A 14,394-nucleotide genomic window follows, 5' to 3' on the forward strand; every position below is an offset into this window, starting at 1 on the left:
CAATAACTTCTGCAAGCAACTTGCTAGTGTAAACCCAGCATTAGTTAATTATTGAAAATATATTAGTGTAGCCTGTAAAGTCTAATGTAATATAATTATAAAACTAATTTATGTTCATAAATTAGTTCTATAATTATATTTGTACGTTAACTTTGATGACACCGATTGCATGTAAACGCTCAAAGATGAATAAATCTGTTCTATTTTGTAGTTGTATAGGATGAGATGTGAGGATGCTAATAAATTTGAACTGCAGGAAACGTTATATTTAAGCAACTGTGACCTGTCAGAAGCCTTCCTAACTCTAAGAATAAAATGAGATCAGATAGAAGCTTTCTTTTCTGATGTCTGTACGGTGTTTACATTTCCGAGTTGGTTATCACGAATTATGGTGAAAATGTGCATGTAAAGTTTTTAACGCCGATGGAAGTTTGGCGTCAGGTGTACCAAACTCTTTTGGTGTTATGGCAACGCAAGCATGTTTGGCAACACTGACTAGTCGTCACGCGTGTGTTTATTTGATTGACATTGCTGTCAGAAGCAAAAACTGTTTGGGTCATAGTACAGGACTGATAAACATACCATTTGATACATTGTTGGTGAATTAAATATGGTAAGAGTAGTCATACAAAACAGTGTCTATACAATGTGCTGTGTCGGGTGATTGTTAACTACATACATAATAAATTACAATTGTTAAAGCATACACGGTGTTGTGGATTTTAGGAAAAAGGCGAAACAACTAGAGAAAGTTTTAGGAAGGGGGTAAACCATTACCAAAAAATATTATTCGTCAGAAAAGACGACTTACTGTTGGGACAAACTTTGTATTTGATGTTATGTATATATTCCTTCATCCAAGAATCACCTCGCAATGATAAACTGTATGGTTTGTCATAACAAAAAATGAAAAGAAATAGCGCCGGTGTGCGTACTCTCAGAATGTATATATATTTTTCTAAAGGACAGGTGATACTTACGTAATGTGTCCATGCATGTATGCTACCTTAGGTAGTTGCCTGAGCTCTTAGAGTCCATTCTGTCGAGTGTGCACAGTGAGGTGCTTATAAAACATCCATTTGTTGTTAATTCCATTCGCGAAAAAAAAGAAATCGCTAGTGTGATTGTGTGTGTGTTTCAGATAGCGCAAATGAGTGCGTTTCCGGAGGAATGGATGTAAGACCACATGTAATTTATTTGAGTTTCCGTATCATAATATGATGGTTAAACACAAAATAAACTATTCGTTTATAACTATATGTTACAGTTTTTATACCGTTTCAGGACCAAAATGAACATCCAAAGCCATGGGAGAAACCTTGGACGCCTGACGATTTACGACGGAATAGTACATGCTGGTCGTTAGCAGGTGACGCAGGTCTACTCAAATATCTACAAGAATTCTCGCAGGTACTTTGAATCTGTAAATAATACGGCAAGGTACATTCCTAAACGAAAATGTTGCACAAGATTTGAGTAAAAATCTAGTGTGCTCATTGCTATTATTGTGCTTTTCCCTGTGCCTAATGTTTGCATGTTAGCAGTACCAATACCAAAGTATGGTAGGTCTTAATGTTTTTGATAATTACTTTATGTGTAGAAGAATGCACAGTACAATTGTTATATATTTACCTGTAGTGCTGTAGTTTCATTTTTGTGATGTGGATATTATGAATGTATTCAAGATTTAATTGAGCAATACCACTTACTTACTCTGTATAAGATTACAAAGGCAATTTTTTTCATGATGTACTGCTACTGAGCTTTGGAGTTACTGAGTAGGGTAGGGGTTTTCTCTCATTTGTCATATAACCAGCAGCTATGTGGTACTGGATATTTGTCTTCTAGAGTATTTATTTCTAAGATTCTGTCGACCATGTCAATTAAAGCTACTTGGTGAACAGCTGAGTCAAACATGCATATCCCGTAATCCAAAGACCAGGAAAAAACAGATTTTTGATAGTGTATCCAGATAAATAACAAAATACAACAAAAGTAGCTGAATGAATGTGAATAACTCCTGTGTAGGATAAGTGTATGCCCTCAAGTTTTTCAGTTTGGATTTTGAACAAATGGGATTTGCCTCTCAGATTTTTCTATGTTGGTAAAGGGTTGTTGACAATGGAACATGCAGACTAGTGCACACCTTCTGTATGGGTTCAACTGGAAAGTGTTTCTTTGCTTAATGTTTGGTGCAACAGTAGACCTGCTGCAGTTCCAGTTGAATGAGTGTGTCGATATTGTTAACCACTAATTCCTTGACAAAGCATAGGCCATTTGCAGAGATTTCAAGATTATGGTTCTGAACAATACCTTGCATGAAGTTGAGGAACAGATATTTCAAATAATTCTGATTGTTGTTTTGTGTGCCAAGAATATTCTTTGTAATACTTAGTATTGCCTCAAAATATAATACCAGTGGACATAATATGAGAAAATGTGGAAAGTTAATCAGCTTTCCCATTTCAATGTCAGTGACAGGTGATATATTTGTATAGTGAAGACAGCAGCATTCAGTTTCAGAATAGTTTGGTACTTCCAACAAAACTTTTCATCATATGCCTGAAGAATTAAAAATGTTTGAAATATATGAGTATCTCAACCATCATCATTACCAACTTTTGAATATAGGCCTCCTCAGTGCAGAAACTCAACATGGCATTCATTCAACAAGTCATTGGAAGTCCCCTGCAGAAATATTGAGCCATGCTGCGTCTATATCCGTCCGTAATTGTGACTGTAGCTGGTGCAGGATTTTGTGCACGAAGTGACCTCTCAATCATACCCCATAAATGTTTGATGGGATTCATGTTGGGAGATCTGGGTGGCCAAATCATTCACTCAAATTATCCAGAATGTTCTTCAAACCAATTCGGAATGGTTGTGGGCCAGTGACATGGCACTTTGTCATTCATACCATTATGGAGCCACCAGCAGCTTGCACAGTGCCGGTGACTTGATCCGTGGCTTCGTTGGTCTCTGTCACACTTGAACCATACAATCTGCTCTTACCAACTAAAATTGGGACTCATCTGACCAGGCCACAGTTCTCCAGTCATCTAGGGTCCAACTGATACTGCCACGAGCCCAGGAGAGGCATTGAAGGCAGTGCCATGCTGTTAGCAAAGGCACTTCTGTCATTTTGCTGCCATGGCCAATTAACACCAGATTTCACCACACTGTCCTAATGGATACATTTGTCATACATCTCAGATTGATTTCTGCGGTTATTTCATGCAGTGTTCCTTGTTTCTTAGCACTGACAACTCTACTCAAATGCCACTGCCCTCGATCATTAAGTGAAGGCCATTGGCCCCTACATTGTCCTTGATGAGAGGTAATGTCTGAAATTTAGTATTCTTGGCACACTCTTGACACTATGGGTCTCAGAATATTGAATTTCCTAACAATTTCCAAAATTGAATGTCCCATGGGTCTAACTCCACCTACCGTCAAATTCTGTTAGTTCCCGTCATGCAGTCTTAATTACGCTGCAAACCCTTTCACACAAATCAGCCAAATGCAAATGACTGCTCCACCAATGCACTGCTCTTTCATACTTGGTGTACATGATAGTACCGCAATCTGTATATGCTCGAATCACGATTGAAACACTTTTGTTACCTCAATGTATATTTGCTGGTCTTGAGATTTATACATCCATGGTGCTCCTGTGTGTTTTCAGAAGTTATTAAGAACATAATACAACCCATCACATTAGACCAATGTTTTTATCAATGAGGCAACTATTTTTGGCACTACAAAACCACAATGGCAACTGGAAGAATATACAGAAGTAACATTGCATTTGATACAAGGCATCAACTTTGATCTGTGATATCATCTTATTGGCAGACACATATCTCATCTGTGTCCAGTAAGGTGACCATTATGTCTTTCATGCTTCCACAGCAAACTCACAAGATCAATAATTTTTAATAGACAGATTTATTTGAAATAACACCTTCAGTAATTTGGACTTTTATATTGGAACAAATGATGCCCTCTGCTCACAAATACCCGGTCAAAAATTAAACAAGAAACTATTAACCCCACTTTACGTAAATCCACCAGAAATACCACAGAATTGGTAATGCCATCTTCAACTAACCGATATAGGTAAACTGGACTATATGGTACCAACTACAAACAAAGTAGTGTTAATAAACTGCTAGTATCGATAAATTCATTTAAAAGCAATTTACAAAATAGATAAATAATAAAACAAAAAAAAACTTGAACACATTTCACTTGTCTATCAGAAACACCATCACACAAATAAATAGTAATAATGATAAAAAAAACACCATATTGCAGATTGCCAGCCCAGAGTTCTCAATCACCAATCATGTCCTATGGACCTTCACACAGTGCCCTAAAGGCATTACTGCATGAAACTGTTGTCAGAATATGTAATTGAGCCATCTTCAGCACTTTCATTCCCTTTCAACACTGATGACACTTAACCCATAAGTAGTCCTATCGGGTCAAAACGATGTGAGAGATTTTTCTTTCGCTTAATTTCTTTGGCACGTGACATTCAGAAATTTGCCAGGGGCATATATTTTCCTGTATTTTTGAGGGGTTTCAGATAGTGTATTTGGACTCGTCGTTGGTTTCATTGTTTTTCACTAAACTGTCATTCTTGAATGTATGACCCAATGTGACTATTAGCATTCTGACATTATTGACCATCTGAATTGAAGTGAGTGTTTGCATTCCTCTGTTTTCATACCTTAGACCCAACGTGGCTGTGAGTGTTTGGCAGTAAAATACAGGTGCTACAAAAGTTTGAATAAGTGTATTTCTTCTTTTCTGTTAAGTAAATCGAATTATGTACCAATTTTCTTTTTATATTACATTTTTTCCCCTCTTAGTCAAAAGGAGATTGATGTGGCTGTTCTTTTTTTCCTGACACGGAATTCATAAAATATTGAGTGATGAAGAAATTGTTGTGGAATTATTTCGTGAAAATGATGACTAGTCTATGGGAGGATTCTCTGATTTTGGAGACAACATTGTTGAAGAATGTGATTGCTGTACTCGTACAGACATCCCTACTGCTTATAGTAGTGATTTCCTGGAAAGAGATTGTAAAACTAAAAGGAACAAATGGCCATTTAGTTAAAGGGACTGTGTTAAAAGAGTGCAGTATTATTGCCATACATCTATCTGGTCTAAAGGTAAAGCAAAGGGAGCAAAGACACCAGAGGAAGACTTCTTCCTTTATTGTGATGAAAATATAATTGATATATGTGCTGTGTACACTAACAGGTACATTATAAAAATTGCTGCAAATTTTTAGATGTGTTGTGACACTCAAGTTACAGATATCGTTGAATTGAAGGCATTTATTGGCTTTACTGTTCACTGGAACCTGCAGAGCTTCTCATCTCTGTTTTAGGGGTGTGTGGGGGTAGCACGGACTTGAAATGTTTTCTGTGACCATGTCTTATTAGAGATTTTTGTTAATGCTTCGCTGTATTCGTTTAGATAACCCCAGTGACCGAGATGAGAGAGACGTCTGACAAGTTGGCTGCTACTCGTGACTTTCTGGTGCTAATAGGGAAAAACTTTACGAAAACATACACCTGAGCAGATTATTTGACAGTTGATGAGCAACTCATTCAATTTTGAGGTCATTGATTGTGTAGACAGTGTTTGCCTTAGTAGATTTTAGGACTTCATGCTTGTACACATTTGAGGTGTGTGTAGGAATGCAGCCTGATGATCCATTCAGGCTGTCTGATAATCCTTCAGATGTTGTTCATTGTCTTTTTGCTCGCATTACAAACTCGAGAAGAAACATAATAACTGATAAATGGTATACCAGTGTCCCCACTTGCTGGGTGTGAAGCTATCTATACTTGAAACATTGCGAAGAAAAAAAGTCTGAAATTCCTACTGATATCCTGCCAGGTAAAGACAGGGATGTGAGTTCAAGATTGTTTGGTTTCAAGAAAGAAAAGTGCATGGTTTCTTATATTACAAGGAAATGTCACCCAGTGATACAAATATCATCAATGCACAGTGATGCCAAGATAGATACAGAGACAGGTGCTGGAAAAAAGGGGGAGAAAACAGAAACTGTGACTTTCTGTAAATTCATTGCAGGAGGAAGTGACACACATGACCAGCTATGCAACTATAGTACTGGCTGAGGAACAAGGAGATGTGGCCCCTTACTGTGTTCTTCAACTTTTTGAATGTTGCTGCACTAAACACGTATATCATTTTCAAGAGTAAGACTAGTCAAAAGGTGCAAAGAAGAATATTTGTGAAGAAGCTAGCAAGCAAACTTATCATAGAGAGTGTCGTCGGTATTATTGGTAACAGCCATATGTCCTGCAGTGTTAGGGCCAGAATAAAATTGTTCCTGGTGGCCAGAGTCACAGCAGCAACAGCAGGATCTGCTGCATCTGCCCAAGTACAATTGACAGCAAGCATTCAACAGTGCTTGCTACTTATGTGGAACATTTATCAAGTTGCATTCCAAAATTATTGGAACAGAATACTTAGCTCACATGAGTGTTTTGATCATCCAAAAAGCTTTTATTATTAGTGTACACCATTTTATAGTATTAGGTTACACTTATTTTGTCAATAATATATCATAGTGTCATTAAAATATGATAAGTACATACTGTTCTTATTCATTCATGTTCAAAGATTTTCTGTAAACCATAACGTTTCTTCTGGTCTAAGACTAGACATAAGTGCTCAGCTTAACTTGTGCCCAGACCATACTGACCTAGTGCAAATGCTTATGTTACTTTTTGTCACACAAGAACGTAAGGGTTAATGTTACCTGTCAAACTACCATATTTGTGCAGAAAACAAATCACAGTTCGTTTATCTTCCATCACCTCGTTCGACGCATAGCTATTATAAAATCAAATCCATAAGAAATTACCCGACAAAACAGTATGTTACCAGTAACACAACCAAAAGTTTTCCTGGCATTGATATCAACAATAGTATGTGCTACCATGAACAACACACTTGATGCAAAGCATATTCGTCCTGCCTACTACATTTCAAATACAGCATCCATACATGACGTTGCATGATACATCATAAGTATGAGGCATGTCCAGGAAGTAAGTACACTGTGATCATAATGGGCTATGATTTTTTGTTTTTTGAGGTTTGCCAACACTGAGTGGTAGAGGGAGATCCCTTGCCCAGAGTGTGCATTGCAGGAACACGTTAGTACTTAGACTCGTGTTGTAGTGTCCAGTTGCCTGGAAGATGTTGGTAAGCAATCCCACCAAGTGCAATTCATGCACTGTTATCCGCTTCCTACTCTTGGAAGGAATAATAACTACCAAAGTTGTTTCTCGAATCGAAATGGTTTACAGCATAGGTATTATGAACAGAACAACTGTGTTTATGTGGTGTAGGGAATTTAGTGGAATTAGAACAAATGTTTATGACAAACAGAGAAGTGGTAGACATTCTATTTTAACTGATGAGATTGTATAAAAAAATTGAGGAAACTGTTTGTGAAGACTGTGGATTGACAGTGGATGAAATTTCTGCAATGTTTCTGTCACTGCCGAGGCCTCTTTTATACAAGATACTCAGAGAAATGCTGGGATACAGGAAACTGTGCAAAATTGGTCCCAAAATAGCTGACAGAGCAACACAAGTAAAATCAGATCACTAGCAGTCACGAGCTTCTTGAGCAACTTGAATTGAAAGGTGAGGATTTTCTGAGCTTTATCGTGGCTTGAGATGAAACGTGGGTGGCTCATTACACACCTGAGACAAAAGACGTGGCATCGATTTCCTATATGCCAAAAAAGTCAGTACCACAATTTTAGGGAAAAATATTGTGGACTCATTGTTTTAAGACATTTTGGTAGAATTTCTGCCATGAGAGAGAGACCACTAATGCACAACGGTATTGTGAGATCCTAAAAATCGCAGAAGGAGCATTCAAAACAAACAGAAAAGAATGATAACAAGATGAGTTTCCTTGATGCATGACAACGCCCAACCTCACACATCCTTAGCCACCAAAGTGCTCTTGGACTTGTTTGGTTGGGTTGTTTTGAACGATCCACTGTATTCTTCTGACTGAGTGCTTTGGCTTATCATATTTTCACCTCCCAGAAGGCACATGAGTGGAATTAAATTTTGAACCTACAATCTGGTGCAGAAAGAGATTATGAAGTGTGAGAAGGAACTGGCGAGTGAGTTCTTTGAGGAGGGCATAAAGAAGCTTCTGCCACAGGAAACTGTGCAAAATTGGTCCCAAAATAGCTGACAGAGCAACACAAGTAAAATCAGATCACTAGCAGTCACGAGCTTCTTGAGCAACTTGAATTGAAAGGTGAGGATTTTCTGAGCTTTATCGTGGCTTGAGATGAAACGTGGGTGGCTCATTACACACCTGAGACAAAAGACGTGGCATCGATTTCCTATATGCCAAAAAAGTCAGTACCACAATTTTAGGGAAAAATATTGTGGACTCATTGTTTTAAGACATTTTGGTAGAATTTCTGCCATGAGAGAGAGACCACTAATGCACAACGGTATTGTGAGATCCTAAAAATCGCAGAAGGAGCATTCAAAACAAACAGAAAAGAATGATAACAAGATGAGTTTCCTTGATGCATGACAACGCCCAACCTCACACATCCTTAGCCACCAAAGTGCTCTTGGACTTGTTTGGTTGGGTTGTTTTGAACGATCCACTGTATTCTTCTGACTGAGTGCTTTGGCTTATCATATTTTCACCTCCCAGAAGGCACATGAGTGGAATTAAATTTTGAACCTACAATCTGGTGCAGAAAGAGATTATGAAGTGTGAGAAGGAACTGGCGAGTGAGTTCTTTGAGGAGGGCATAAAGAAGCTTCTGCCACAGCTCGCCACATGCATTGAACTACATGGTGAGAATGTGGAAAAACATTCAACAAGTGCATCAACAATATGTTGAATCCTGCCTTGATGCCAAATATGTGGGGTCTAGGAAGCCTGCCTTCTCGGATCACTAGACAACATTCAAACAAATCATATTAATGAGTTTTATTATGAAATGAGCAATGACAATAATTAACTTTGACAATAATACAGAAGTGTCACAAGCAAAGAGTGACATGCAAATAAGATATATCTTCAGTATATACAATTACTAATATAAGTGAAGTAATGCAGTTGAGTCTTCTATTCAGGTCACTATATACGGGGTTATTACAAATGATTGAAGCGATTTCACAGCTCTACAATAACTTTATTATTTGAGATATTTTCACAATGATTTGCACACAGATACAAAAAATCAAAAAGTTTTTTTAGGCATTCACAAATGTTCGATATGTGCCCCTTCAGTGATTCGGCAGACATCAAACTGATAATCAAGTTCCTCCCACACTCGGCGCAGCATGTCCCCAACAATGAGTTCGAAAGCATCGTTGATGCGAGCTCGCAGTTCTGGCACGTTTCTTGGTAGAGGAGGTTTAAACACTGAATCTTTCACATAACCCCACAGAAAGAAATCGCATGGGGTTAAGTTGGGAGAGCGCGGAGGCCATGACATGAATTGCTGATCATGATCTCCACCACGACCGATCCATCGGTTTTCCAATCTCCTGTTTAAGAAATGCCGAACATCATGATGGAAGTGCGGTGGAGCACCATCCTGTTGAAAGGTGAAGTCAGCGCTGTCGGTCTCTAGTTGTGGCATGAGCCAATTTTCCAGCATGTCCAGATACACGTGTCCTGTAACATTTTTTTCGCAGAAGAAAAAGGGGCCGTAAACTTTAAACCGTGAGATTGCACAAAACACGTTAACTTTTGGTGAATTGCGAATTTGCTGCACAAATGCGTGAGGATTCTCTACCGTCCAGATTCGCACATTGTGTCTGTTCACTTCACCATTAAGAAAAAATGTTGCGTCATCACTGAAAACAAGTTTCGCACTGAACGCATCCTCTTCCATGAGCTGTTGCAACCGCGCCGAAAATTCAAAGCGTTTGACTTTGTCATTGGGTGTCAGGTCTTGTAGCAATTGTAAACGGTAAGGCTTCTGCTTTAGCCTTTTCCGTAAGATTTTCCAAACCGTCGGCTGTGGTACGTTTAGCTCCCTGCTTGCTTTATTCGTCGACTCCCGTGGGCTACGCGTGAAACTTGGCCGCACGCGTTCAACCGTTTCTTCGCTCACTGCAGGCCGACCCTTTGATTTCCCCTTACAGAGGCATCCAGAAGCCATAAACTGCGCATACCATCGCCGAATGGAGTTAGCAGTTGGTGGATCTTTGTTGAACTTCGTCCTGAAGTGTCGTTGCACTGTTATGACTGACTGATGTGAGTGCATTTCAAGCACGACATACGCTTTCTCAGCTCCTGTCGCCATTTTGTCTCACTGCACTCTCGAGCGCTCTGGCGGCAGAAACCTGAAGTGTGGCTTCAGCCGAACAAAACTTTATGAGTTTTTCTACGTATCTGTAGTGTGTTGTGACCATATGTCAATGAATGTAGCTACATTGAATTTATGAAATCGCTTCAATCATTTGTAATAGCCCTGTACATAAAAAATTACCTTGTATGTTGAAATGGACACCTTGTACTAAATATTCCAGGTGACTCAAGTTTACAGCCATGTGTACAGAGGGGTCTAGAAAAATGTAGCCACTCTGATAGTCAATAGTAATGGAACAAAATGACATACCTTACAATTCTTGTGTGGGGGGACATATATTTTACGCATTCAAAGTGACCCCCCATTAGCAGCCAAGCAACATTGATGCCACTAAACTGTTGACTGAACTATGGTGTCAGTGTGCCAGTGTGATAGATGCAAAGGGTGCCTCAATGGTTTGTCATAGCTGTTTCAGAGTAGCTGGCTTCTGTTTTTAGAGGTCCCCCATAGGTAGAAGTCAAGACATACAGGGTCTAGAGACTGTAATGGGTACTCAACAGCTCCTCTTCAACCTCTCCATCATTCAGGTAGATTTTCATCCACGTAAGCTCTGACTTCTGTGGTAGTGAGGCGGAGCACTATCTTGTTGTAGATAAAATCTTTCATTTCCAAACACCTCTTGGATGCCAGGAAAAAATCAATGTTTTCAGCGTATGAAAATACAACTCACCAGTTACAGTACTTTCAAAGAAGATTAAAACGTTTGCCCACATGAACGTGAGGATTTTCAGGCACCTGGTATGTCTGTGTCCACGTGATTACTCTGCTATTCACAATAAAGTGCCTGGCATAGGATTCATTGAACCACTTTCAAGCTTTCTCTCTACTGTTCCACACTCAAACGGCGCTTGGGAAAAATGAGCACTTAAATTTTACTGTGCGAGCTCTGATTTCTCTTATTTTATTGTGATGATGATTTGTCACACAGGTGTGGCGGTTTACAGTACTGGTTAGTTTGAATTGTGCCTATTCAGTCCAGATAACCATCCCTGCAAACTGTTCATCCTCGTGCAGCATGTCTTCAAACCACTTCCAGTACTCTATCCTTCGATCCAGGTTGCTCTCATTCATAGCACGCAGCAATCTTTGAACATACACTTTTTCCAAACTGTATTGATGGATAGGCAGAACGAAACTCTGCCTGTACACAAATAAAGTTGTGTGATGGCATGTACTGCTGGGAGTTTGTAGGATTATAACTCACTCAAATACACTGAAGACCGCTATTTATAGCTAAATCTGGATATGCAAGAATAACAAAAAACAATGGGACTGTGACTCATTTATCTACATCTACATCCATACTCCGCAAGCCACCTGACGGTGTGTGGCGGAGGGTACCTTGAGTACCTCTATCGGTTCTCCCTTCTATTCCAGTGTCGTATTGTTCGTGGAAAGAAGGATTGTCGGTATGCCTCTGTGTGGGCTCTAATCTCTCTGATTTTATCCTCATGGTCTCTTCGCGAGATATACGTAGGAGGGAGCAATATACTGCTTGACTCTTTGGTGAAGGTATGTTCTCGAAACTTTGACAAAAGCCCGTACCGAGCTAATGAGCATCTCTCCTGCAGAGTCTTCCACTGGAGTTTATCTATCATCTCCGTAACGCTTTCGCGATTACTAAATGATCCTGTAACGAAGCGCGCTGCTCTCCGTTGGATCTTCTCTATATCTTCTATCAACCCTATCTGGTACGGATCCCACACTGCTGAGCAGTATTCAAGCAGTGGGCGAACAAGCGTACTGTAACCTACTTCCTTTGTTTTCGGACTGCATTTCCTTAGGATTCTTCCAATGAATCTCAGTCTGGCATCTGCTTTACCGACGATCAACATTATATGATCATTCCATTTTAAATCACTCCTAATGCGTACTCCCAGATAATTTATGGTATTAACTGCTTCCAGATGCTGACCTGCTATTTTGTAGCTAAATGATAAAGGATCTATCTTTCTGTGTATTCGCAGCACATTACACTTGTCTACATTGAGATTCAATTGCCATTCCCTGCACCATGCGTCAATTCGCTGCAGATCCTCCTGCATTTCAGTACAATTTTCCATTGTTACCTCCTCTCGATTCACCACAGCATCATCTGCAAAAAGCCTCAGTGAAATTCCGATGTCATCCACCAGGTCATTTATGTATGTTGTGAATAGCAACGGTCCTATGACACTCCCCTGCGGCACACCTGAAATCACTCTTACTTCGGAAGACTTCTCTCCATTGAGAACGACATGCTGCGTCCTGTTATCTAGGAACTCCTCAATCCAATCACACAATTGGTCTGATAGTCCATATGCTCTTACTTTGTTCATTAAACGACTGTGGGGAACTGTATCGAACGCCTTGCGGAAGTCAAGAAACATGGCATCTACCTGGGAACCCGTGTCTATGGCCCTCTGAGTCTCGTGGACGAATAGCGCGAGCTGGGTTTCACATGACCGTCTCTTTCGAAACCCATGCTGATTCCTACAGAGTAGATTTCTAGTCTCCAGAAAAGTCATTATACTCGAACACAATACGTGTTCCAAAATTCTACAACTGATCGACGTCAAGAGATATAGGTCTATAGTTCTGCACATCTGTTCGACGTCCCTTCTTGAAAACGGGGATGACCTGTGCCCTTTTCCAATCCTTTGGAACGCTACGCTCTTCTAGAGACCTACGGTACACCGCTGCAAGAAGGGGGGCAAGTTCCTTCGCGTACTCTGTGTAAAATTGAACTGGTATCCCATCAGGTCCAGAGGTCTTTCCTCTTTTGAGCGATTTTAATTGTTTCTCTATCCCTCTGTCGTCTATTTCGATATCTACAATTTTGTAATCTGTGCGACAATCTAGAGAAGGAACTACAGTGCAATCTTCCTTTGTGAAACAACTTTGGAAAAAGACATTTAGTATTTCGGCCTTTAGTCTGTCATCCTCTGTTTCAGTGATGTGTTTCATTGATGTGTTCGTGTCTTTCCTTATAATAACGTACAGTCGCTGTGCACAGTGGTTATCAGTGGAGTCATAATTGGTCAAGCAAATTAGCCCATGGGCAAGATAGGCCCTCCTCTCTTGTGGTTTCTATGCCACCATCTTCTGGAATCTCCTCCCCACACCCAGCTGGAGCAGCGGCATCGTCCTCCAGCATCTACCAATGACAGGGCTCCTGTTACGAAACCCTCTCTCCAGAAATCTACAGAATAGCAACCCAGTGCCAGCCACTGGCTGAAGGAATTGCAGACTATGAATCCTAAGGCTTTCTGTTCCTCTTAATTCCTACCTCAAAGAGTATAAGCCCTCACAAGAGTCCCGACTCTCTAAAGTAGTTACAGAGAAAAAGAAGAAATCATGAGAGAAGGTTACGCTGGTAATCCTGGATCTGTGAGATCGCCCTCATGCCATCTGACTCTGAAAATTTGTTCATCAATGTTGTTCCACCTCCACTGGTGACAGATAGTGATCCTGTGGTGTTGCCTTGTCCTCTTGGCCCCTTCACTCCTAACCACGATACTGTTATTGTAATAATTTCATGGAAAAGCAGTGGATATTACTCTCTCCTACCAGAACAGCAACAACTAATGTCTTCCTGTTCTACAGTCTGTCTTGCTCTCCAAGAAATGAATTTCATTGACCATGCTTCAACCTTTTGAGTTTACTGTGCGTTCTGTTGGAACTGTACTGGCCTCTGTGCGAGCATTTAGAGGGATCTCTGTAAGTTTGTTCATACATGTTGTGCGTCTCACTTCACTCCATTAATCTAGACCCATACGTTCCTATTTGCACTGTCCCTCTTCCCCTGTGGTGTCTCCTCTTCCCAATCCATTCCTCCACTTCATTGGGTGCCACACTACCTCTGCAGGACATTGAAAGCTTAATGACAATTGGAGTCTTGTTTATGCGGATGACCACATGGTACATCACCCCTGTGTAACCTATTACCTACATTGTCAAGTAAATTATAGTATTGTGTTTATAAAAT

At 40.0% G+C, this 14,394-nt stretch overlaps 1 protein-coding gene across 1 annotated transcript in view; it reads left to right on the forward strand.

The window, feature by feature from the left end:
• Positions 1-312: 312 nt before the first annotated feature.
• LOC126100529 (WASH complex subunit 2) overlaps positions 313-14,394 on the forward strand; it is a 235,777-nt gene continuing 221,695 nt past the window's right edge. Inside the window, exons 1-2 of the mRNA XM_049911143.1 lie at positions 313-613; positions 1,285-1,410. Coding sequence (XP_049767100.1) covers positions 611-613; positions 1,285-1,410 — 129 coding nt within the window. The 5' untranslated portion in view covers positions 313-610. The remainder of the gene's footprint in view (positions 614-1,284; positions 1,411-14,394) is intronic.

Source organism: Schistocerca cancellata, chromosome 9 (assembly GCF_023864275.1).
Source record: "Schistocerca cancellata isolate TAMUIC-IGC-003103 chromosome 9, iqSchCanc2.1, whole genome shotgun sequence".
NCBI classification, from domain to species: domain Eukaryota; kingdom Metazoa; phylum Arthropoda; class Insecta; order Orthoptera; family Acrididae; genus Schistocerca; species Schistocerca cancellata.